Raw genomic sequence first — 27150 nt, forward strand, 5'->3', positions numbered from 1 at the left:
CGCCTCTATGACCTTCTTTTGTGGAATTTTGATGAATGATGGTGGGATGAATTCGTATGTTCACGTCATTTGACTGTTTCAACAGCGGTAAATATTTCTCTCTCTTTTCAAGCACAAAGGGACAGTTGTCAACATGGACGCATCTGGTGTGCAAAGGATGCTTAAACTTACCTTGTGAACTTTAAACAGAACCTCACAGAGGTTATAGGTTCTTTCTGCTCGGACCCAATCTAATGTGCTCACCTGTAAGAAACATAAGACAGACACATGAATCCTGGGTGTTTTCACCCAAAATAAGGGGAGCTGTGTGAGGTGACAGAGGCGTCAATTACTCCGCGTGTGGGACTCGCTGGGCAAGGCACACGGACATCAAACTGTCACACTGCACACTTTACATGTATTACACTTTTCTCAATGGTACCTCAATAAAACTGGAAAAATGGTCTCAAAGTATACATGAAATTCGATAAATGACGTTTTCAGTCTGAGAATTTAAACATTTACAACAATAAAGTGAATCAATGTGTCTTTTCCTTAATTAAACCCTAAACAGGAGCAGGACAGCTGGAAAACTGGACTCCACACCGCGGAGGACGCCGGCGATAACTGTGTGTTCCCGCCCTTGGAGTCCCGGCCTGAGGTTCGAATACGCTCACACACATTATTGATTCAAGAACGTGGTGTGGAGGAACGTGCCTATTACACTCAGTTGGGCATCACTTTAGGAATTCTTTCTGGAAGCTTTTACATCAAGTTAAGGACCGACTTTGGGTTAAATTTAGAGAATCTAAGGGGTACGGAGTTTCCCAGCTGCATACCTCCTCGCTCCTTCTGCTACGGTCCTGACCTTTGCCACCTATGGCTGCAGATGTCTCTTCCATCCAGTCTTTCTTGCTGACAGTCAGCCTCCGCTCCCCGCACCTGGGAAAGACCCCTCTCCACGCCCGGCTCCGCTGATGCTGGCAGGTGAAGGCTCAGCCGGGGGGCGGTGCCCTCAGATGCGGGTCAGTCTGTGCACCTCCCCCTCTGGGCCAAGGTGACCATTTCAAGGAGAGCGCGCCCCCCTCAGGGACACACCTGAGGCTGAGAAGAGGCTCAGGCTTCTGGGTGGAACCATTGCTCCCCTTGACTTGAAGAGAAGCGCTTCCGCCCTGAGAGCCTCTGGAAGCTGTGTGGGGACCCCGTGGCAGTGGTCTCCGAGGTGCCCGTGATGGTCATCAGCTGGGACACATGCCCACTGAGCCAGGGCGATGAGAAGGGGGCAGGGCCTGAACGCTACCAGCTGCTCACTTTCCTGCAAACCTCACAAAGTCTATTCATCAATTCCTGAAAGCAGGGCTCTTCCTTGCCCCCCGCCTTGACAATGTTCTATTTTATGTGAGCACATCTCACCTGAGATAGAACTGAAACTGTATATGCTCAGATGTAATCTCTTGGAACATTTAAGTGTTACTGTGGGACACGCATGTACCCACAGAAGTGACATAGAATAATATTCTATACCAGGTACATAATTGTCTAATACGCCTTCAGCTTACACATCTTCTCTTAATTTATTTCTTTCCAGGTAAATATTTTTTAAGCGATATATTTCCCTAATTGACAATCTTAAAGCTACTTCTGATATTTCTTGCATATTCATAGGCAACTGCTATGTAATGTGTATGTTAATGCTGTAAGATGCTGTAAAATTGGTTTCATAAGTGCTATTTAACACATTTTAATGGTGCTTGAAAGCACAAGCAGTTGAAACATTATTTTTCAGGTTCCAATCTGCGAACAGAGACAACTACCCACCTTAAGGAAGGACAGTCAAGAACACGCCAGGGCCGGGAGAATCCAGCTTCTCCCGCGCTGATCGGCCCTCGGTTACACCCGCTCACGCCCTCCCCGCCGGCTGCATCCTCTCGCGAGCACCTCAGGCCCAAGGAACCCACAGCCGCCCCGCCCCAGGCTGCCCCTTCCAGCCTTTCTCCCTGCTTCTCCTCAATCCCTTCAGCGTCTCCCTCCTCTCATCTCGGAGGAGCTCAGGAACCAGCCTTGACGACAGGACGTTCTCTTTCCTTGTTCCTGAATTATTTAAAAGTTCACTGCAACATTCTGACACAGACTGGTAGACACCAGGCTCCACGCGGGCGGCCGGGCGTTCTGGGCAATGCCCGACGCCCCGCGGACAGAGGGGAAGAGGGGTGATCAGACGGGGTCTGAGAGCACGTCACCGGGTGCCTTTGGGGCTCCGCTCTCCCGGAGGGATTTACTTGCTGTCCTTCCAGCCCCCCTCCACCCCGTCCCGCACAAGAGCGGCCCTGTCATCCAAGCCCGGGGAAGCCTGGGGACCCCGAGCCCCTCCCGAGGCTGCAGACTGCTGCCAGCTGCTCGGGGCACGGCTCTGCTCATTGCAGACGGGTGGAGGCGCACCCACTGCCGTGAAGCAGCCCCTGGCCCCGTGCTGTGGCGCCGTCTCCCGGCAGCAGCTCTGCAACCTCGACGGCATCGCGCCGCACAAAGTGCATTTCAGCCTGGGCGCGGACGCAGAGCCTGCCAGCGGGGCCAGGACAGAGGTGAGACGCTGTGAGTCCTCATCAGCCCCCTCACAGGCACGACCTCACTCCTCAGGTCAGCGCACGGGAGGTAACTACATACAGCGGTGAGAGCTTCACATACAGTTGCTTTGGGCAAAGCAGAAATCATTACTGGCAATTTGCCTCTAGTCCAGGATACAAAAATCCAAGGTCAGACAGAACATACGTAGATATGTAAATTTACGTATGTGTAAATATTCACTGGCCATACGTTGTGTGTTGCTTTTACAGTGAGAAGTTGCCCAGTGCTAAGCGTAAAATGTCATCTGTTAAATGCAAATGCTTTGGAGTTTCAGACACATTTTAAGTACATAAACTAAGCCTGTTAGTGTTCCGTTTGATCCTGTGAAGCATTCAGCTAGCATCGCTGACTTTCTCGTACAACTGAGGAAAGCGCTGAGCAGAGGGTGGGTGAGGTGTCTGTGTCCCCTCAGCCAGAAAGTGGAAAGAGTCTGTTTACAGCCCAAAGCCTCCAGTCGTCAACTTACGACTTTTCCTTTCCGCTAAGGCCCGTTTCTCTAAGATTTTGCTGAGTAAATATTTCCATTGTCTCATTAAATCTTTCAGCCCCCATTTTAAAATATGCTTTCGTTATTTCGGATAGTCTGTGAAAATTATTTAAACATTTCACTTTAAACCAGCGTAATGCCATTACGTAGGAGCAATGTTTAATTTTATTTTTTCTACTCAAAAAGTTACTGTGTTTCTGGTTCCGCACTCCTGTGTAACACGCAGCACAGGCGTGAACGGACGAAGCATCGCAAGTCTCCTTGGAGCCAAAGAGACGGACTGGCCTGGGCCCGACGCCGGCCCCAAGATGCGCGTGGACTGAGAGCAGGGGATGGAGAAAAGACTCCTCTGACCAAAAGAAGGTGGAGGAGGTGTCACTTCCCTACAGAGCACACGTCACAACAAGGGAGCGATCAGGGACAGAGAAGGTTCTCACGGAGGGATTAACGGTCCGTCCTCAAAGCAGACGTAACCATCCTTAACACGGGTGCACCCAACAAGAGCCTCAGCCCACGAGGCAGATACTCACGGCCCCGTCTGAGAGCGGAGCCCAAAGCTTCCCCCAGGAGATCAGGAACCAGCCGGGTGCCCCGCTCACCTCTCGTCTCACCCTCCGACGTCGGGGCATGCGGGGCATTCACGCCCCTGCGGGAGGTGGTGAGGCTTTGCTAGATGGTGGGCAGGGTCAGGACGGATCGGGACGTGCGGCTCCGCGGGGGAGCTGCCAGCCCACCATTGGATTCACGCAAACCTTAACTTACTGGTGAGAGCCGGGCCAGCTGACCTCGGTCCATAGGCAGCCAGGGCTTCCGGAGAGGACCAGGCTCGCCACGCTGCCCGTTCCACCTCTGGGGTCAGCTGAGCACCTGCACCCCCCGAATCCAGAGTCAGGAAGGGGGGGAAAGACGTGGTGTACCCGCTGTTTCTAAACTACCTGTGATGCAGAAGTTTTAAAAATAAAAAATAGTAGAGGGCAAATCAAGTTTTACTCTCAGACATCTAGACGATAATGTGTGTTTTCAGAGATAAGCAAGGTTTTCTGTAATAAGCTTTTTCTTGGGGGATAATTTTAGAGGATGAGATGCTAAGATTACTACACCGACTCAACGGACATGAGTCTGAGCAAACTCTGGGAGATGGTGAAAGACGGGTGAGCCTGGCGGGCTGCGGTCCATGGGGCTGCAGAGAGTCGGACTTCGTCCAAAAGCCACCTCAGAAAAGGGAGGAGCAGACGTAAAAGCTGCTCCCGGTTCCAGGGAGGCCACGGGGGGCCCCGCCCCTGGGGTGCAGAGAGACGACTCAGCCCCTCAGCCAGACCCTGCTCAGAGCAGAGTGCTGAGCAGATCTCACGCTTCTGAGCCCAGTGTTCAGGTGGGAGCAGCTGGCTCCTAGCGAACTAACCCCAGCAATCGATTCGTATGATGTGATGTTTGCGACACGAGTCGATGCCAAGAAAATTTTCCATGGGATTTTAAAATAAACAAGCAAAGTCTGGTGTTAACAGAAATGACACTATCCATCTGGTGAGCCTGGAGGACCCTGTGATTCCCGGGTTAGAATTTATGTCCGTGAACCTGAAACTGCCACGGGAAGTAGATGAAATCATCTTTCCCCAGAACAAGTATGGAAATTTGATTAACATTTAAAGCACTTCTCACAATTTAGAATGTTGGGTGTGGGGAAAACTCATACCCTGAGGGTCTTAATTAGCAAGAAAGGGAAAATTAGGAGGACTTTCCAGCGTGTGATCTGGGGCATCGCTGGCTTCTCCCCCAGTTCTGCAGCAGAGGGTCCCTCCCTCAGGCAAACTGGGTGCAGGAGGGCTGACCCTGTCCTCTCCTCCTCCCCTCAACTGTCCCGGGCCAGTGGGACAGCCCAGAGCCCCAGAGTACTGATTCCAGATCTGCCTTCCGTGACATCGCGGGGCCCAGACTGAGACCTTCGGGGTTATCTGTGGTTATCCTTATATTTACTTTGCTAGCAACAATGTTAAAGAACCTCACTGCATTTGAGAAAAATTCAGTGATTATGCAAATCTGTCAATAACTCTCTAGCATTAGTAATTCACAGCCTTGGTTTTTGAAAAACTCAGGTCCCTGGTGGAATCCCGGCCTGAGTCCTGGCGACAGAAAAAAGCTCTGTGGGCAGACAGGCCTGGAGGCATCCGTGGTTTAGCATCCCGTGTTCTGCCACTGATAATCCTTCAGTTTCAACACACGGACCCCGGTTCTGTACCAGGTCAGCACTCAGGAACCTAGAGGGAATCCTCCTCCCTGGACACAGCTTCTCTACCAGAAACTGCTGTTGTTCAGTCGCTAAGTCGTGACCAACTCTCTGCGACGCCATGGACCGCAGCCCGCCAGGCTCACCCGTCTTTCACCGTCTCCAGAGTTTGCTCAGACTCATGTCCGTTGAGTTGGTGTTATAACCCAATCATCTCATCCTCTAAAATGATTCCCCAATAAGAAGCTTATTAAGGAACACCTTGCTTATCACTGAAAACATGCATTATTGTCTAGACGTCTGAGAGTAAAACTTGATTTGCCCTCTACTCTTTTTTATTTTTAAAACTCCTTTGAGGTGTGATTGACATTCCAAAAGCCGTACAGATGTACTGTACACAAGTGATGGGTCTGAAGATGGGGAGACACATGAAACCAGCACCCCCATTTGTCATAAACATGTCCATCACGCCAAAGCCAGAGACGGCAGTGCGCTGAGGGCGCGAGGCGAGGAAAACATACCCATCACCCCAAAGCCGGAGACGGCAGTGTGGTGAGGACGTGAGGCAAGGAAATGGTGCGGCCACTGCGGAGACAGTATGGGGGCTCCTCAAAGAAGCGGGAGCAGAGCTACCGTTCGATCCAGCGATCCCACTCCTGGACGTTTAGCCAAAGGAAACAAACTCTGGGCCTCGAGAGCCCTGCGCCCCGTGTCCCTCACAGCTCCGCCACAGCAGCCAGGACACAGACACGATTCCAGGGTCCGCTGACGGGAGGAGGGCGGACAGAGAAAACGGGCCCTGCGCAGGCAACAGCAGGGCATCCGGCCCCACGGGGAGGGACACCCTTCCGTTCACCTTTAACGGCAGAAAAGCAACAGTGCTGTAGGTGACTTGCATCTCAACTTTTAGATCCTGAAGCGATCAGGTTTTGATGTTTGTTTGCAGCTCTGATGTTCAGACTCAGAAAGTGAATTGGCTTGAACCGGTAAACCTCGAAGCCAAGTGGCGCTGGTGAGAATTAGAAAATAAACTGCAAACTGTAGCATCAGCATTAGATTTCTATTGTGGGCCCTACTAAATCCGGCTGTTTATTTTATAAAACATGGAGGACAGGAGAGAAAATGTCTTTTCGTGTTTCATTATTTGACCATGAAGTTAGAAATGTCTGACAAGGAGGCTTTTCTCCTGTTTGTGTTTTGAGGCTCCTTCGACCGCATAAACGGTGGTCTGAGACCCCACGCCTCTGCACCCCCACCTCCAAGCCGGCTGCTATCTTCAGCAGGAAAACACTCATGTCTCAGTGGCTGTTTGAAAAGAAGGGAATCGTGGCCGGCTGCTTAATGAGTTTAGAGCGAGAAGAGCCCACAGCAGAGTCCTTTCCAACAGCGAACGTGGGGCTGGAGGAGGCCGGCCCGCCGCACACCCTCCAAATGCTGGGCCTGACGCGTCTTCCCTTAGAGAATGGCCTCCTCAGCGTCCCTCCCGACCCCAAGGGCCCGCTTACCGGAGGAGTGACGAAGACGAAGAAGGACGAGCCCTTCAGCGCCAGGAACCTGGGTCTGAAGGTCTGAGACGAGCCGGCACCTCCCAGTCGCTCGCTGACCCAGCCCATGTGGACAACCTGCGGAGCAAAACCTTCAGATGAACCGCCAGGCCTCACTGGGAGCACAGGGCCGCCGGGGGGAGGACAGACCACACGCCGTCCACCCTCCCAGTCCGACCCGGCCACGACCACCCTCCAATCGGGGGACACGCCGCTAACGTGTGACACCCAAGTCCAGACTTCTGCACCGGGCCAGGCTCCGAACACGGGCTTCTGAGCTATCTTACTTTTGGCCAGTGTTGCATGTCTCAGCTACATTCGAGTTCTGCCTTCCACGTGTATTTAAAACCAAGTAGAGATTAGTATTTCTAATATGTCTCTGAGGTTGCAAAAACAACTAGTATATTTTTCCTTTCTGTAGCAAACATATCATTAAGGCATGTGGGAGAAATGACTGTTTCTTTATAGCTCGACTTTCTAGCAACAGTGAACATAACACAACAGTATTAGGTTCTCACAACTGGCTTTGACTATCTAGTGACACCCAATGCGAACCGTCACAAGTCAGAATATGATTAACAGTGTTAATGGGGACAGTCATGCAGCTTAAGAATTGAGTGCATGGGTTTAACAACAAGCTAAGGCCCTGCACAAGCTGTCTTCCCGGGGTGTCTTAGCCCACTTCCCGCTGCATCTGCCTTAGACCACACGCCCTCTGAGGACGAGGCCCACGTCTTCACCTGTATCTGCTCCACACCCATGACTGGCAAGGAGGGCTTGTTCCTTAATATTTCTTGAAAGAAACCGTAACTCTTCACCTACCGCTGTATGTGTGCCTGCTAAGTCGCCTCAGTCGTGTCCGACCCTTTGTGACCCACGGACCGCAGCACGCCAGGCTTCCCTGCCCTTCACCATCTCCTGAAGTTTCCTCAAACTCACGTCCATGGAGTCGGTGCTGCCGTCCAACCATCTCATCCTCTGACATCCCCTTCTCCAATTATTGAAAATCGTTAACTCAGTAGCAAGCTCAAACATCTGCTTTGATACTGCATTTATCACCAGGAATCTTACCAAGATTCTTTTCAAACTAACAATTTGGTAAAGGCTAGTAGGACCAAAAAATAAACACCATTCAGAAGGAAAACTAAGTCACAGAAAGAAAACAGCCCTGGCAGGTCTCCAGCAACATGCAGTGAGCGTCCCTAAGACTGCAGACACACATTTCCCCGCTGAGGACCCTCCGGACCAAGCTGAAGCTCGGGTCTCAAAGGGGCAGGGGAGACGAAGTAATGCGTCTACGTATATATAAGTAGCCTACTTATACATAAGGAACCTACATATACATAAGGGACCTACATATACATAAGGGACCTACATATACATAAGGGACCTACATATATATAAGGGACCTACACGTATATAAGAGACCTAAGGAGAAAAGGAAAGATATTCCCATCTGAATGCAGAGTTCCAAAGAATAGCAAGGAGAGATAAGAAAGGCTTCCTCAGTGATCAATGCAAAGAAATAGAGGAAAACAACAGAATGGGAAAGACTAGAGATCTCTTCAAGAAAATTAGAGATACCAAGGGAACATTTCATGCAAAGATGGGCTCAATAAAGGACAGAAATGGTATGGATCTAACAGAAACAGAAGATATTAAGAAGAGGTGGCAAGAATATACAGAAGAACGATACAAAAAAGATCTTCATGACCAAGATAATCACGATGGTGTGATCACTCAGCTAGAGCCAGACATCCTGGAAGGTGAAGTCAAGTGGGCCTTAGGAAGCATCACTATGAACAAAGCTAGTGGAGGTGATGGAATTCCACTTGAGCTATTTCAAACTCTGAAACATGATGCTGTGAAAGTGCTGCACTCAATATGACAGCAAATTTGGAAAACTCAGCAGTGGCCACAGGACTGGAAAAGGTCAGTTTTCATCGCGATCCCAAAGAAAGGCAATGCCAAAGAATGCTCAAACTAATGCACAGTTGCACTCATCTCACACGCTAGTAAAGTAATGCTTAAAATTCTCCAAGCCAGGCTTTAGCAATAATTGAACCGTGTACTTCCAGGTGTTCAAGCTGGTTTTAGAAAAGGCAGAAGAACCAGAGATCAAATTGCCAACATCCGCTGGATCACTGAAAAAGCAAGAGATTTCCAGAAAAACATCTGTTTCTGCTTTATTGACTATGCTAAAGCCTTTGACTGTGTGGATCACAATGAACTATGGAAACTTCTGAAAGAGATGGGAATACCTGACCACCTGACCTGCCTCTTGAGAAACCTGTATGCAGGTCAGGAAGCAACAGTTAGAACTGGACATGGAACAACAGACTGGTTCCAAATAGGAAAAGGAGTAGATCAAGGCTGTATATTGTCACCCTGCTTATTTAACTTCTATGCAGAGTACATCATGAGAAACGCTGGGCTGGAAGAAGTACAAACTGCAATCAAGATTGCCGGGAGAAACATCAATAACCTCAGATATGCAGATGACACCATCCTTATGGCCAAAAGTGAGGAAGAACTAAAGAGCCTCTTGATGAAAGTGAGAGAGGAGAGTGAAAAAGTTGGCTTAAAGCTCAACATTCAGAAAACTAAGATTATGGCTTCTAGTCCCATCACTTCATGGGAAATAGATGGGGAAACAGTGGAAACAGTGTCAGACTTTATTTTTGGGGCTCCAAAATCACTGCAGATGGTGATTGCAGCATGAAATTAAAAGACACTTACACCTTGGAAGGAAAGTTATGACCAAACTAGACAGCAAATTAAGAAGCAGAGACATTACTTGCTAACAAAGGTCCGTCTAGTCAAAGCTATGGTTTTTCCAGTAGTCATGTATGTATGTGAGAGTTGGACCATAAAGAAAGTCCAAAGAACTGATGCTTTCAAACTGTGGTGTTGGAGAAGACTCTTGAGAGTCCCTTGGACTGCAAGGAGATCCAACTAGTCCATCCTAAAGGAGATTAGTCCTGGGTGTTCATTGGAAGGACTGATGTTGAAGCTGAAACTCCAATACTTTGGCCACCTGATGCGAAGAGCTGAGTCATTGGGAAAGACCCTGATGCTGGGAAAGATTGAGGGCAGCAGGAGAAGGGAACAACAGAGGATGAGATGGCTGGATGGCATCATCAACTCGATGGACATGAGGCTGGGTAAACTCTGGGAGCTGGTGATGGACAGGAAGGCCTGGTGTGCTGCAGTTCATGGGGTCGCAAAGAGTTGGACACGACTGAGCGAATGAACTGAACTGAACATATATATAAGTAACCTACACATATATATATATACATATATATAAAGGACCTGCATATATATATATATAAGTGAAAGTGAAGTTGCTGAGTCGTGTCCGACTCTTTGCAACCCCATGGACTAGGGGCCCTACGTATATATAAGTGATTCCTTTGCCTGTAGGAGGAAAACTGTTGGATTTTCCTTCACTTTTCAATCATATATTCAAATGCTGCCAAGTCTCCAACAATCATCTCTCCCTTCATGAAACACTCATAGGTGGCAATGTAGGTGCCAACAAAGGTGGGTGATACACTGGAACTTGATATGTGGGAATTAGCTTGAGACCGAGCTGTGATACCCAGACATGAAAACGTATCAGTAGGTAGGCAGACAGATGATACGGATGGATGGATGGATGATAGACACATAGACAGATGGATAGGTCCATACACAGGTGACAGATAGCTAAGCATGGATAGATAGGTGGATGATACGTGGATAGATCCCTTTACAGGTGGACCAAGGGTGAGCAGGAAGCTGAATGTGTAACTTCCAGGCTGACTTGGAGAAGCTGGGACTGTTTCCAGCAGAGCGGCAGCAAGCGCTCTTCTCGTGAGGAGAGCGTGTTGGGGACAGAGGCCCCCTCTGATTCCCCGAGAGCCGCCCAGTCTCTCTGGAGACAGGGGCGCCAGCTGTGGGAGCCGCTCGGCTCCAGGCCGGTGGGCGCGTCCCCCAGGCTGTGGCAGTCTTTCATGTTGCTGCTTTCCCTCCCTTGTTTGGTTGGTAAAGCACTGGGCGCACGTCCAACAGGAGTTACATATCGAGAAGCAAACTAGGAGCTCGTCTTCTCGCCAAGATGGTGATGCACAGACTGTTAATACCCTGACACGTCTGTAAATTGGATGTGAAGTTAATGCAAGTCCATATGTAATTTAATTCTGCCTAGATTAATTAGCAAAGAAATAAGTTATCGCTTAGCTATTACTGGGAACATTGGCTGCTCTAGGACTCTTTTTTAGGTATATGCAGTGCATAAATATGGAGAAGGCAATGGCACCCACTCCAGTGTTCTTGCCTGGAGAATCCAGGGACGGGGGAGCCCGGTGGGCTGCCGTCTATGGGGTCGCACAGAGTCGGACACGACTGAAGCGACTTAGCAGCAGCAGCAGCAGTGCATAAATAATTTTTAAGAAAAGCTAATTTTATCTTTTGTATTATGAACTTTCTAATGATTTATTACATATTCCAAGAAATAAAAATATAATTTTATGAACACCTACCTGATTGTATAAAATTAAGGGAATATAACCATTAAAATAAAGGAGCATATTTTTTTATTTCATTTTTATAGAAAATTCCTTTTCTTTGTTTTTTCACTTGACTGAGTCAAAATAACTAGTTAAGCACCCATCAGGTAATAACTATACAACTAGTCTCTTCCTTTTCACAGAATAAGCTCAAATACCTTGAGTTATTTAGGCTTCTTTTGGTTTTGGTGATTAAGGTATCCACATATCCCTTTGAGTCAGGTTTTCCATAAGAAATTTAGTTTGTACAATAGATTCTGCCATTTTGGCAGGGTGACCACACGCCCTGGATTTCCTGGGACAATTCTGAACTCCCTCCTGTCGTCTTACTATCACTTTCAGGTTGGATGACAAATTACAGTCATTTTATTCCCCAGATATAAAGTCTAAAAATCTATACTCTATGCCTTTCTTACTATCCTTCCAGTTCTGTTTTGTTTTCGTGTGTCAATTTCAGTGGTTGTCAAATGCCTTTATTTTTTCATGCTTATTCAAGTATTATTGTTACTACATTCCAAAATCAATAATCAATTGCTAAAAATGAGAAAAAAATCTTTCCTTTTTTAAAATAGGGTCCAGCATCATAATCTGAACTCCTATCACGCACACCAAATGTTTAGCTTTTGGAGGAATGTGACCGAGTCCTCCACTAAAAACTTGGCGCATCAGGGCAGGGCTGAGCTCTCTCCCAGCACAACACGGTGAGGTCCATCTCCAGTGTTTCCTTCTAGATAAACCGATCCACCCCTTGAGTAAATTCAAAGTTATACAGAAATACTAAGGTGAAAAAAAAACACGTTAGATTACTCATTACCACTGTCTTATTTCATAGATTAAGAAACCGGGGCTCAGATGTTAATTTGTTCCAATTATACCACCAGAGACGGGGTTAGTGGGGTCGGAATCCAGGTTTTATTCATATAAGCCCACCAAGACTGACATCACACAAATGTGGATTAATACGTGACAAAATTTCACTAAGATAAAACCATCGCAAAATTACTCCACGGCTCAGGAGGCCTTTGAAACCTGACTCATTTCATGTCCCTTGTGCTGGGAGTTGTGCTCCTCAGATGGTTTTAACTTTCCTTGAACTAGTTCATGGTTCTCTCGTGTGATTCACTGAGCAAGAAGAGCTAATTTCTAAGTAAAACAAAACATGTTTTGATTTCCAGATGGGTGCTCTTTTCAACCTGCCAGGCAATCAAGTTCGGCCACGAAAACGCGATGTCCTCCAAATACGTCAGGTTCAAGTCCCATGAAAGCTGCGTGTTCTCAGCGTAATGGGCACTCACGTGCTCGTTTCCAGACCGCTGACCACGCGTGACGTGTCTGGAAAGTCCTGGGAGAGGATGACGTCCCTGTCACAGGACGTGGAGCAGCCGAAGGGAGGGGCTCCACCTGGAGGGCACGCTCTCCGTGGTCCTAAAACCACGCAGGCCCCACGGGGCTCCTGGACACAAAAGCTCTTCTGTGTCCCCATCTCTTGTTTGTGGGGAATAGGCTTCATTCAGCCTCGGGGACCTTCCCTGGGTTCCAAGGGGCAGATCTCAGCGGTTGCTTACCAGGGACGGGATGGGATACGGAGATAAGGGAGGGGCAGTGGAGAAACAGAAGTGCATCCTTGGGGCAGGGTCCTGCCTCGCCCTTAGGGGACACACAGGACAGTATTTTGAGCTCTTCTGCAGAATGAAAGCCCCACCGGATGGAAGGTGCTAACTCCCTGATGAAGCCCTCTTCATTCCAGAGAGAAGGTCACCATTCCACAGGAACGGCTGAAGTCCAGCACAAGACCACCAGGTGGGCTCTGGACGGAAGGAACGCGGGCCCTGCACACGCCGGGATGCTGACCAGCACTCCCACCCTGGACGAGAAGACTCCCCGCTGTCCACCCCCCGCCCCCAGTGGGGACACACCGTTCTGAGAGCACTAGCCTGCTGTGGCCCCCTTTGCTGGGCAAAGCAATAAAGCTGTTCTTTCCTACTTCACCCCAAAGTCTGTCTCTGAGATTTAACTCAGTGTTGGGATCCAGAGGCTGGTTTCAGCCTCAAGAAGACAGACTTTAAGTGTGAACTATGGGGAGGTGCGTCCTGGGGAAAAGTCCAAGAGAAACGACTTGGAAACAGGAAGTACAGCAGGAAAACTCCATTCTCTGTGTGCCAGTGTGGAACGAGTCCTGTATTAACCCCAGACATTTATGGGGCTGTTTCTCACTAAACAGCTAACCTCTCATTCAGCTATGTAAACGAAGCTTTTGTTGTCGTTTGGTCATTAAGTCAAGCCCGACTCTTTGCGACCCCATGGACTGTGTAGCCTGCCAGGCTCCTCTGTCCACGGGATTCTCCAGGCAAGAATACTGGAGTGGGCTTGCCATTTCCCCCTCCAGGGGATCTTCCCGACCCAGGGATTGAACCCGCATTGGCAGGCAGGTTCCTTACCACTGAGCCACCTGGGAAGCCCATAAACAAAAGCAGTTCTTCATAAATTTAGAAACAACATTACAAGAAATAAAAGAAGGACTTTTCTTTGTGTCTCTTTTCTAATTTAAAAATGAACCCGCATTGGCAGGCAGGTTCCTTACCACTGAGCCACCTGGGAAGCCCGTAAACAAAAGCAGTTCTTCATAAATTTAGAAACAACATTACAAGAAATAAAAGAAGGACTTTTCTTTGTGTCTCTTTTCTAATTTAAAAATGTTGACTAGAGGGGTTTAATTTAAAACATGGTGCTAATTTCCTATTTTTCAGTAAATGTTTGATTGGCAGGTATTTACTCTCCTGAATGCCTTTCATTCTGAATTCAAATTTTGTCACTCAGCACTATTGAAAGAGTATTTCTAAGCACTATTTAAAGCAAGCTGAACACATTCCTTTTGTTTTCTTGACTTGAGACTACAGTGAAGACTTTCTCAAGCCGTGAGAGCGACGGAAAGCTCATGCACTCTCCATTTAAAATATTCCCACTTAGAGCTTAAACTATGACTTTATTAAAAAGGAAATAGAAGAAGAATGTAGTGACTTCAAAGGTTATTTATCTGATATGCAACTAAGTACTTACAGGCCTAGTAAGTGAGCTGTCCTTGAATCAGAAAACCGGGTGTATTATAAGCTGGCCTTTGCTCTCGGAAGGAATGGGCAGAGGGCTCCTGAAGAGGCGGGGCTGCAGCGGCCCCGGTCCGGGTGCGAAGGACACCTCCTCCAGGTGAACACAGGCCCGCGTGCTGGGGGCAGGACGACGCTCTCCTCCCACCCCACCCGCAGCAGCACCTGCCCCGTCAAAGGCCTCCCAGAGCGAAACTTCCCAGTGAAGACGTTATCCAAGAAAATTACACGATGTGGACGATCCCGAATTACACAGGTTGGTCTCAGTCATCAAACCCCTCTAAGCCTCCACAATCATATCTGGGTTATCACTTGATCACGATTCCTTCATAAAATGTAAGTGCCCCTGGATCACTGGTAAGCTGGCACCCTCAGGTAGGACGATTCCTGCCACACATTCTCCAGGATAAACAAGCAGTTTAATGGCGTTAACCCTGAAGGTGAGGACTGCAACTTCATCACACGTGTGCTAACGCTTTTCTGCCAAAATTTCCAAATCAGATTTCAAAAACAGAAAGAGGCAACTTTTGGAGACATTGTATGATCAACATGAAAACCACAAATCCTACCTGGTCAGAAGGAGAACAGCATTTATTTGCCATTTTCATCTGTAGAGAGAGGGAAGAAAGGAGTCAGTATAATTTTATTAATGGCACAATTATTCAACCTGTCTAATTGGCAACTGAAATTAATTAGCTGCATGAAGTGTCCCCAGAAGTAAGTCTCTTTTATAATGCTTTTCCTTCCTGAAAACCAAGAGCACAGAGGGATGTGTGGCAGCGATCCTCATAACAGAGCACCCAGACGGGCACGCCGACACCACTGTTTCTCAATTATCGGCACCTGATGTAAGAGAAGCTTCGAGGCAGCAGAAGCTTACATGTCAACATCCAAAAAGCTGGGGAAAGTGACTTCTGCACACACCATCTCAGGTGACCGTAGTTTCACATTTCACACTTTCTCCTTCCCCGATTCTCTCAGCAATCCTGCAACATCCAAGCAGCGAGGACACGAAGGTCCAGATAATAGAACGTTCAGGACCGCCGTGGGCATGGGCTCTGCATCTGCGCTCCGGCTCAGGCGCTCAGGTTTCCTTCCCTCTGCCCTGCCCAGCACCCCCAGTGTGTGAGAGTCATATGGGCCAGGAGCTTCTGCAAACACCAAGCTACCACCACCCAGCTTTCTCTGCCTTTTATCCACTCAGTCACTCTTGAAATCAAATGTCAAGTTGGAAAACTGAGGTCTTAGAGAGGGTCTGGTGGGCTTCCCAGGTAGCATTAGTGGGAAGAACCCACGTGCCAACGCAGGAGGCTTAAGAGATACAGGTTTGACCCCTAGGTCAGGAAGATCCCCTGGAGAGGGAGTGGCAATCCACTCCGGTGTTCTTGCCTGGAGAATCCCACGGACAGAGGAGCCTGGTGGGCTACGGTCCCCAGCATCGCACAGAGTCAGACACGACTGGAGCAACTTAGCACACACATGGTACCTCCTGTGTAGCCGAGAGCCCCTGAGGTCTTTGGGATAGAAATCTCACGCATCTCTGCTTCCCTGGTATTTCAAAGTGCTCAGGCAACCACCGTTCAGCAGCTTCCAGGAACAAGTCAGGAGTGAAACAGCTGCAGGGGAGGCTGTGAGGCCCTCCCCTCACGCCGTGGGCGTCTGAACATCCAGGCTCCTCCTGCCCCCAGCTGGCCTGGACCTGAGCAGGCCCGGGAGTGCCAGTGTGGACAGTGGGGCAAGTCACCCGGTGGGGACTGAAGACCTTGACATTGGCCCACGGCCACCTTCGGCCAAGGGCCGGTCCTTCCGTGAGCCCCCGTGGCTGTGGCCACAATGTTCCTGCCAGGATACAGGGAGGCTCTAGGGAATTTCAGGCTTGATTCACGTGCTGCTCTCACCATGTGGTTTGACTATACATTTATTTATTTCAATATTGACCTTGATCTTACACGGACCATTAAGGAGACAGAGCACCTGTTCCCTCCTGGGGACCTGCAGTGAGCTGCCGAGACTATCCGGTGGCCGTGCCTCTTTCTAAGTTTCCTCCATGTTTTGGAGAATTACATCTCTAACCGAGTTGGGTCCCCCAAATGCATGTCACATTACATCAATGCATTTGGATAGAGGACATATAAAAGTATATGCTCACATTTCATCAGTGCATTTGGATAGAGAACATATAAAAGTATATGCTCACAGAGACGGCTGTGTAGGTACGTGGAAAGAAGAGCCAAGAGACAAGGCCAAGGTGACGAGTCCAGAGGCTTGACTCAGCCTCTCCTCTCACGCTGGGACTTCCGGGTGACTTCTCTTTAACTTTTTTTTAGTTAGAGATTCGATTTGTTGAAAGAGAGAGTACAGTATTTGTTTTTCTCTTTCTGATTTACTTTCCTCTGTATCCCAGGCTCTAGGTTCATCCACGCCACTAGGACTGACTCAAATGAGCTCTTTTTCATGGCTGAGTAATATTCCATCGTGCGTACGCACCACAACGTCTTTATCTGTTCCTTCGTCGATGGACATCTAGGTTGCTTCCGTGTCCCGGCTGCTGTAATTAGTGCTCTGTGACAACCTAGGGGGTGGGGTGAGATGTGGGAGGGAGGCTCGGGAGGGAGGAGACACGTGGATGCCTGTGGCTGATTCATGTTGATGCACAGCAGAAACCATCACAATATTGTAAAGCAATTATCCTTCAAATAAAAGCCTTCTTCAAAAGTACGTTCTTCTGTTTCATGTTATGACCAACTGTTTTAGGGTTAATCATAAATAACAAAGAGTCATGACTATTTCCATGGACTGAAAGGCAAAGACAGGGACAGGGGACCATCTCCACGCTCACGTTTTGCAGCATCAGATCGCTGATGTTGGCCGACACCGCCCTCAGCCAGTCGACACTCTCCTGGGTCGAGTGAAACTGGAGGGGCCCTGAGCTCACCCCATCCAGGGCCTGCACCTGGATCGCGCTGGACCTGAAGGAGGAAGAGATGAGATGCTGGGAGGAGGCCCTGGGGCCCGGTGCCTCAGGACTGGGAAGGGGCGGTGCTGCCACCAGCCCCCAGCAGCCCTGCTTAGCGACGCCATGCTGCCACCACGGGAGACACTGCTCAAGCTGTGGGCTTAAACTAACCTGTCTCAGTATCCTAGGGAGATATACTGAAATTAAGTTCAAAACCCTAGAATCCCCGTTTCCTCCTATTGATGGAGGCTCTCCAAACATCATTGGATCTATTTGGCTTATATTTCTGTTGGAGCCAGTTTCTTTTTGAGGTTCTACCTGGCCTTTGCATCCACTGTTAAAACTGGGGTACTGAGGCTTCACACTATTATTGTTGAATTGTCTATTTCTCCTTCAATACTGTTAGTTCTAGCTTCATGTATTTTGGTGTTCTGTTTAGATGTGTATATAGTTATAATTGTTATAGCTTCCTGATGATTTAAACATTTATCTTTTTAAAAAATCCCCCTTTATTTCTAATAATGATTTTAGTTTAAAATTCTATTTTGTGTGGCACTAGTGTAACCACTCCGTCTTTCTTGTGGTCACTGTTGTGATATCTTTCTCATCTTTTCTTTATCTATTTGTCTCTAAAATGTGTCTCTTGAAGATAGATCTTGTTTTTTCTATTTAGTCTGAAAAATTTACCTTTTAATTGGGTTATTTAATCATTCAAATATAATTTTATTATTGGTATAGTTAGACTTATGTCTGCCATTTTACTTTTCATTTTCTATGTGTCTCACGTCATTTTTGTTCCTCTGTTCCTCTTTTCCTGCTTTTTCTACATTAGGGAATATCTTCTAATTAAGCATTTACATTTCTTTAGTAATTTTAAATATGTAGGTGTATATACATACAGATGAAGAGCAAACTAAACACAGTGAAAGCAGAAGGAAAAAAATAATGAAGATTGGAGCTGGAATTAATGAAGCAGAGCAGAGAAAATCAGTGTGACCGAAATCTGGTTCTTTAAGAAGAACAGCAAAACTGATAAACCTTTAGCTATATGGACCAAGGAAAAAATAAAGAAGACTCAAAATACTAGGATACAAAGTGAAAGTGGAACTATTACCATCAGTACTACAGAAACAAAAAGGATTAGAAAGAAATTATATCAACAACTCTTTGTCACTAAATGAGATAAATTAGATGAAATGGACAAATCCTTGAGGGATACAACTATTTAAGCTGATTTAGGAAGAAAGTTAGGAAGAAATCTGAAAAGATAATATTACAAGTGTAGAGACTCAATTTTTAACCCCAAACTAACCAAATAGAGAAGTTGAGGCCCAGATGGCTTCACCACTGAGGTCTACCACACATTCAGAGAAGAATTAATAACAATTATTCACACTCTCCCCCAAACAGAACAGAACATTTTCCAACTTAGTGACCTTGATACCAAAACCACAAGTCATCACAAGAAACTACAGACCAATATCTGTTTTGAATATACATGAAAAAAGTCTCCATGAAATACTAGTAAACTCAATCTAGGAACATCTATTAAGAATTATATACCACAATTAATGGGATTTACCCCAGGAATTCAAGGTTGGTTTGACACTTGGAAATTAATGTCATACATCATAGCAACAGAATTTTTAAAAATCACACAATCATCTCAACAGGTGAAGAAAAAGCACTTGACAAAATCCAAAACCCTCTCATGCTAGAAAACACTCAACACTACGTGTTCCTAGTTTGAAAAGGGCTCCAGCAAACACCTGAGCACTGGGTGTAGACAGTCGGCTCTCCAAGGAAAAGGGGTGAGTTTTGAATCCCACCATGTCCATGCTTCAGCTCTGTGAGACAAGGAGACACCTAAGCTCTGACAGTCCCGTCCACATGACGGGCTCCAGATGCCAACTGCACTAGAAATGGAAATCCTGGGAGAAACACGCGGGATAATGAATATGATTCCAGTAAACCCGCAGGTCCTGGGCAAACACTGCTGCTTGATGAAGTTATCTGCCAAGGAAGGCGGTACAGTTAAAACTACATGAGGGAAAACAGTGAAAGTGTTGGCATCAGTGCTGATGACAGACGCCAACAGACCAACAAAGTGTGACAAGAAAATTCACCTTTTGGCTTACTGTTACAAAAGTCATGCTAATTAGAGTCAGTTACACAAATCGTGTGCATGCGTGCTTGAATAACGGATGAAGAAGTCTCCCGATCAACTCTGAGGTTTTATCTTCTCAACGATTCACAGGTGCGACATTCAGGATCCCCTGCAAGTCCCTCCCCATCCACCTTCCACAGATGGGACCTGCCTCATGGTTCTACGGTCATAGCATCTGCTCAGGATTCTCAGTATCTTAATCCCATGGTCAAGGCCATGGTCAGTACTAGAAATCGCAGAGTACCCACTGCTCAGGACTCGGCTGCTCTGTGAGGTCACACAGCAGCTTTTAAAGATCAGCAGTAAAACCTACACCCAGAGAAGGCAGCGTGTTTGGTGCCTGAGCTCCCAGGGAGGATGGGCAGTGCCCGTGCTTTTGGAAAAGTCTACCCCTTCCAGGATTTCCTCACGCTTGGAGAGAAAGTCTGATTTTCAAAGAGAAATCTACGAAGACAGTTGCATACTGTAGGAGGTGAAACAATTCAGTTTCTGGCTGAGAAAAGAAATCTGTTCCAATAAGGTTAGATGCACACGCGGTTTAACTTCCTAGGAGATTGAGAGACTGCAGGTTCGGTGTCGAGTCAGCGCTGCTCTTGGAAGAGGAGCGGTCTGGGCCTTCTCTTGCCCCTTCCCACCCCTCCCCGCGTCTCCACAGACACCACCAGCACCGGCTCTCCCGGGGGCACCCCCGTGTCCTGCTGCTGCTCCCGGTGTAGAAGCCAGACCCCCGCCCCGTGGACTCTCCCTCCGTCCCTGCTGAGAAGCTCGGCACCAACACCCGCTAGGTCGGCTCCATGACCACACAGCACAGCTCGGTGATTTCACGGCCCTGCACCCCTGTCCGCGTCCCACAGCAACAACCCTGCACCCCTGTCCGCGTCCCACAGCAACAACCCTGCACCCCTGTCCGCGTCCCACAGCAACAACCCTGCACCCCTGTCCGCGTCCCACAGCAACAACCCTGCACCCCTGTCCGCGTCCCACAGCAGCAACCCTGCACCCCTGTCCGCGTCCCACAGCAACAACCCCCCTCTGACACCTCCTTCAGCTGTGCCGGGGAATTCCAGCGGCACCCGACTTGACTGGCCGTCAGGTTTGCAACATCGGAGAAAAAGAACTCAAAGTTACAAATCGTCTTTTTAACACGTTGTGTGTTTGTTAAAGAACGAATACACTTGTTATTTCAAAATGACCTAGAGAACCGCTGACCCATGAGTCACAGCCCACGGCCACCCAGGCCCCCAGGCCCCGGCCAGTCCCGTCCCTTTATACCCGGACGGTGTCCAGGGAGAGTGGCCGACCGCAGTGTCTCTGCTCTGATGAACTTGAAGCCCTCGGGCTCTGGAAGCCGAGAGGGTGGTATCTGTCTACTCACATCGAGAGTTATGAATATTCACTAGCCAAAATGAGAGGAAAAAATGTGTATATTCCTCAGAATTTGAAAAACATCTCCAAACTGTCATTCACATGTCACACTTCAAGCCTGCCTCTGTGGCGTGGGTGCTATTTTTTCACGGAAGCCAGAGAAATATTTTCTACTTTTCCCACCATGCACCAGCATCTCCAAGGACGCACATGAAATATTAACAAAAACTCAATTTAAATGCAGGCGCCCTTCTCCCTGCATCAGTGTGTTTATTAAAAAGCCACTATTACTGGAAAATTCCGGCACCACCCAAGTTCACCAAATTCAGAAAAAAAGTTTCCCTTCGTGCTGCCCTAAAGGCCAATTTGTCCCCCCGTGACCCTTGTCCTGAGCCCAGGTCTGAGTTCTCCGAGCCCCGGCCGGTCAGAGAGCAGAGGGCTGACCAATATGGAGGCGGCAGGTCCCAGCCAGATGGTGGAGGCCCGCCCAGGGTCCTGCTGAGGGAAAGGGAGGAAAGCCACCTCATGCGGGTCTCCCTCTGCTCTGACCTCAGGCCCTGCATTTCCTGATGGACAGGAAGCTTCCAGAGAGCACGCACTCCCGGGTTTGCTCATCCTTACCACCTCCCCCTGCCCCAGCTAGCCAGCACTGCACGGAGCAGGGGTGCAAGAGTATTTGTGAATTAATGCTAGAGAACACGCATCTTGATGTGCAAGCGTCCCCCCTCCCCACGGCCCATGGACACAAAACCACTGCCCCCCAAGCCAGGGTGCAGCCTCTGAACACAGGTGCCCATAGGCGCAGGGACAGCAGTGAGGTGGGCTGAGGGAGATCTCTGTGCCCGGCACACTTGGGCACATAATTACAGACACAGGAACGGCATCCAGCGCTCAGGGACGGGCCAAGCAGGCCGGAGACCCTGCTCTGTGCTTGTGAACGTGTATGCAGAACCTGTCTCACCATCTTCTATGTTCCTAAATTCTTCCTAAATCAATCACGCATTTTAAAATTCCACTTTGCATAATGATTGAAATTACTTTGAACAAAATTCAAAATACTATAAATCAAGAACGGAGAAATAATTTAGAATCATAAAACAGAACACATTCTAAAACATTCATTGGTGGCTAAAACCACTGTGACGTCTAAGTCTTGAAGTTCTCTTTTTACAACTGTTTTGAATAGAACCTGCAGTTTTATTCTATAGCTAAGGAAATTAGACACAAACACCACGTCTTTCTCTACATTTTCTTTGTCTTTCCATCAGGATTTCTGTGTCCAGGAGGCACTAATCAGCCTTTGAAGGCTTTCAGTTCTATGAAGCAAAGCTTTCAAACCCCCGGACACTTGCATTCTAACAGGCGTGCCCGCTGACCCGGTGTCATACCGTGGCAGGGGCCGTGAGGAAGCAGATGCCACACCCAGTTCTACTTCAGTGCCCTCCTCTGATTTATCCACTAGGAAGACCTGAGCTGCTGGCCGAGACCATGAGCTCCCTGGAGAGCAGCCTGCACTGGGGGTGGGCGCTCTGGACAGCCCCTTCCCTGAAACGCACATCTCACCCACGCTGCCCTCGTTTCCCCGATGTAGCCTTTATCTCTAAATTCAGATCCAGACTTTTAACTACTTAATCCCTGTTGTTTTCATCTAAAGGAAGAGCCCGTCGGACTCTGAAGCAGCTGAACAGACGTGTTTGTGGAACAGGCGAGTTTGGTGTCTGGCAACGGATTTATCGGTCAAGATACTTTCTCGTTTCAACCTTCAGTTTTATTCACGTAACAGATTGATTTTTAAACATGTTTCTGTATTTATTCCACCGGAGGCTAACTTCAGAACCTCTTCAGCTCCGGCGGGCTCTCCTCCCCAGGGCCCCCTCTGCAGGATGGATGAAGCTGGCTAAGGACCCCCGCGGGCCCGTCATGACCTTGCCCTGAGGCCGGCCTCGCCCACTACTCGGAGGACATGACAGCAGACACAGCAGCTCTCGGGACCAGAGAGGCTGGGCTGCAGGGGCTGTGCCCCTGCCTCCACCCCGCGTGCAGGGCACAGGCAGCCTGGTCGGTTGCGGAACATTCACAGAAGGACATCATCTCCTCTATGAGCACGCGCACCCTGGCTCCTCTCCCCGCAGCGGGGATTTCAGAACAAACTAAACGTGGTGAGTTGAGAAGGTGGAGTTCGGCTGCTCGCTGCTCAAAAGCCAAGAAACAGACAAGGGTGGAGGGAAAGAAAGCTTGCTTTATTTTGGATGCCGGCAACCCGGGGAGAGGGTGGACGCCTATCCAAAGGCTCACCACCCCCGGCCCCTCTCCCCGAAAGTCCACAGGTGAGATATTTTGCAGACAGACGGAGGGGGCTCCAGGCAGAAACAGCGCGGTCGGCTCTGATGGTCATCTTGAAATTGGTCATCGGTGGTCTCATCAGCATCATCTTGATTGTTTCAAGTACAGTTAGTCTTCAGTTCCAGGGTGGGTTTGTCCCCGTTTCCCTGAGGCCAGTTCTCAGAATTACGGTGCCTTATGACATGGCTACAGTCCGATCATCACGTAGTTAAGGCCTCCAACTGCTGGGGGTTCAGTATCTACAAGACAGCTCGCAGGACACGGCTCAGAATATTATCTCTATCCCTCGAGGAGGAACTGAAGGTCCCTGACTTTGCTTAATGACTAAACTATCATTTGGTCTCCTTTGACTATTTTCCCTTGTTTTTGCTGTTTTCACTTCTGTGATTATAGTTATTCTTTGACTAAAGTTTCTCTGAAGCTGAAACTCCAATACTTTGGCCCCCTGATGCAAAGAACTGACTCATTTGAAAAGACCTTGCTGCTGGGAAAGATTGAAGGCGGGAGGAGAAGGGGACGACAGAGGATGAGAGGGTTGGATGGCATCACCAACTCGATGGACATGAGTCTGAGTCAACTCCAGGAGTTGGTGATGGACAGGGAGGCCTGGAGTGCTGCAGTCCATGGGGTCGCAAAGAGTCGGACACGACTGAGCGGCTGAACTGAACTGAAAGTTTCTCTACAGACAGAAGGCAGGCTGAGGACAGGTCGGGGCGAGGACCACAGGGTCCTGCTCTGTTTCAGCCTGACAGCCAACAGCTCCTGGCTGGGCTGTGGGGTTCTTCTGATGAATATAAGCAGTTCCAAGGCCATTCACAGACAAGGCCTCTCCCTGAACTCTACGAACAAGAGAAAAAGGGCTTGAATTCTGCCTGAGCAAAGAGAACCACCAAGGCTGTTTGGTCACAAATCTCCCCTGCATCCCACCCCTGCCGACCTCTCTCTGACAGTGCTTCCCCAGGACAGGCCCACCCTGCCCCTAGAGCCCCCTACCTGCACCCTCCCGGATCAAGGCGAGCTCAGCCACGACCACAGGGGCCCACTCTCCAAGCCCCAGTGCAGAGCGGACCCTGACCTGACCCTGCTATGACCCCCGAGGGACCCCACCCTGCAGAAGGCCCTCCTTCTGTGGAGACGCCCACAGCCCCCGGGACGCAGTTTAAACATGAAGCCATCCTTTGCAAAGCAAACCAGGCATCAGTGGGATCCTTCTGACTCCCAGCATCACTGTTCAGTGCCGCTCATTTGCAGTTTGTCCCGGTGCGGCTGCCCCTGGGTCCCATCCACGGTCCTTCCTCTGCAACAACGACACCCCCGACACAGCCAAACGGGGTCTTACTGTCAGTGACAAGATGTCAGATCTCTGTTACTTTCACAAACACGGAAGATGGGGGACAAACAGAACCAACACTGTTTACTTCCCTCCCTCCTCCGTCCCTTAGAAAGAGGAACAAAGGAAGGGCCTCTGCACTTCTCGAGGCCAGCGTGAAGCTGGAGACCCAGGCAGGGCTCATCTGGGCAGAACCACGGGAGCAGGGCCTCGGGCCCGGAATCCCCCAGAGCGGGCAGGCATGCAGATGCTGCGGGAATCGCTCAGACTGTCTCCCTGCTCCTATTCAGGCACTCCTCAGCCCACAAACCACTAATGGACCCACACCTGTCGGCACCCTTCTGAAGGGGTTTAAAAGCTCCGTAAACCCTGCGCTAGTTCACGTTTTCTCCATAAAGCGACCTTCGGAAGCAGAGGAGCGCTCATCTATCCCCCGCTGGGCCGTCAGGCCGGGCTCCCGAGCTGCGCAGGTCCCGAGGGCCCAAGTGCCCCACGGCCGAAGCGGTCTAAGAGCTGGTTCCGTCCAAACCCGCTCTTTCCTCCACACCACCTGGCCCCCGGGGGTGAAGCCACTGACCCAAGTCCAGAGGCCCAGGCTTTCAGAGCATCTGAAGTCCCCTGCCCGTGGATGGACCAACTACGGACAGCTCTAAAGCACAAGTTTCCCTTGTTCTTAACGACGGTCCCTCCCCTCGGCTTCTGAAATACAGACACTAAGGTGGGCACCTTGTTAGCCCAGTCTGGGCACCTAAACTGGACTCGTCATGGGGACCACGTGAACGCACACGCAGCTGCAGACCAAGGCTAAGAGCATCTTCAGAGGACAGATTCCCAAACCGAGGTTCCCGGGTCTGAACACGCGAGGCACTCGGGCGGGGCTCCCAGCCTCCGAGCACGTGCTCTGTCGGACACGGAGCTCTAGTGTGGCTGGCGGGGTTCTGCGAGCGTAGAGTAAGTCTCCTACATGCCAGCCTTCAGGATGCAAGCCGTCAGAGCCGTGGACATGCACCGTGCCAGCGCCAGGCGGGGGGGGAACTGCAGCTTGTCCTCCGTCTCCTGTTGCCGCCAGGCCTTCAGCTCCACCGTCCCCCGCCCCAGTCAGCCTTCTGCCCCGCGCACCAGATTCAGTCCCGTGTGCCAGTTGCCGTACCGGACTGCTGCACTTTTCCAGGAACTGAACCACAAGATTAAAAATGCTTTCTTCATTTTTTGTGTGTTTGTTATGTATTATTTGTGTGAAAAGTATTGGAAACACACTACAGCACTATCTGGCTGACGGTGTTAGTTGGGTACCTAGGCCCAGTTTGTTGGACTTACACGAACAAATTAGACTTACGAACTTGCTCTTGAAATGGAACTTGTTTGTACGGAGGGGATTTACTGTAGTTAAGATCTGAAGTCAGCTGTCCTTAAATTAGGAAGATTACCCGGCTGGCCCAATATGGTCTCAAGTCCTCCCATCGGGCCTGGAGGTCAGAGACAAGTCCGGAGCCCAGGACAAGAGGTCACCTGCTGCTGCCTGACAGGTAGGACACGTGGCTGGAACACGTATGGAGATGGGGACCCAGCCCCCAAACCTGAGGAACTGAATGCCGCCCTCAACCCGAGAGAACCCTGAGGAGGGGCCTGGTTTCAAGAGAGAGCCCAGCCCGGCCCCACCCCAGGCCAGCCTGCAGAGATCCCAGCACACATGTCAGCTGGCCCGTGGAGACTGTGAGATGATAAGCGTGCACTTTTGAAGCTAAATTTGCACTAGCCGTAGCAACAGGAAACAGGTAAGAGCCTGCTTAGAAGTCTCTTGCCTTCTTCACAGCCATCAGGCCCACTAGGAGGCACGGTTTTCTACACGCAGAGTCAGAGGAATGTGTTAGTAACTGCCTGGTAGCCAGAAGCACGAGCTGCTGCCCAGCGACCTGCGAGGCTGCCTAGCCGCGTCCAGCGTCTGCAGACGTGGTCTGGGAGCGCCAGCCAACCTCCTACCCAAACGCTGTGCTGCTTCTACGCCTGGTTTCCTTTCAGATCCAGACGCTCTCCTCCAGATTTTACGGAAGCATCTTTTTCTGTCTTGTGCGTTCAGTGATTTAACCTTCATTAATGGTGACATGACGTTTATGTAAAAGCCTAGCTCCCACTGTGCCTGAGAACCTCTGACTCTAACCTCCTCCTGACAGTGAGCAGGTGAGAGGCCCTCTGGCCAGAGACACCCCTGCAGGCCCCGGGGGCAAATAATACTTGTTAAAACTGACTTTTATCATTTCAATACAAATTTCAAATGTTAGGTTTAAATATGCATCTACTTTTTATAGAATCTCTGGGATAAATTTTCAGAAAACCAAGGAACCTCAAACATTCTTGGCCAAATAATTTTCAAAAGACGAGATGGTTAGATGGCATTACCGACTCAATGGACATGAGTTTGGGTGGATTCCAGGAGTTGATGATGGACCGGGAGGCCTGGAGTGCTGCGGTCCATGGG

At 49.3% G+C, this 27150-nt stretch overlaps 1 protein-coding gene across 1 annotated transcript in view; it reads right to left on the reverse strand.

The window, feature by feature from the left end:
• SNTG2 (syntrophin gamma 2) overlaps window positions 1-27150 on the reverse strand; it is a 124043-nt gene that overhangs the window by 15356 nt on the left and 81537 nt on the right. The window contains exons 10-13 of the mRNA XM_081576295.1: window positions 17353-17482; window positions 15083-15121; window positions 6821-6937; window positions 172-243 (exon numbers count right to left, since the gene is read on the reverse strand). Of these exons, the coding sequence (XP_081432421.1) occupies window positions 172-243; window positions 6821-6937; window positions 15083-15121; window positions 17353-17482 (358 nt within the window). The remainder of the gene's footprint in view (window positions 1-171; window positions 244-6820; window positions 6938-15082; window positions 15122-17352; window positions 17483-27150) is intronic.

The sequence above is a fragment of the Giraffa tippelskirchi genome, chromosome 1 (genome assembly GCF_054371585.1).
Source record: "Giraffa tippelskirchi isolate mGirTip1 chromosome 1, T2T-mGirTip1v1.2.pri, whole genome shotgun sequence".
In the NCBI taxonomy this organism is placed as follows: Eukaryota; Metazoa; Chordata; class Mammalia; order Artiodactyla; family Giraffidae; genus Giraffa; species Giraffa tippelskirchi.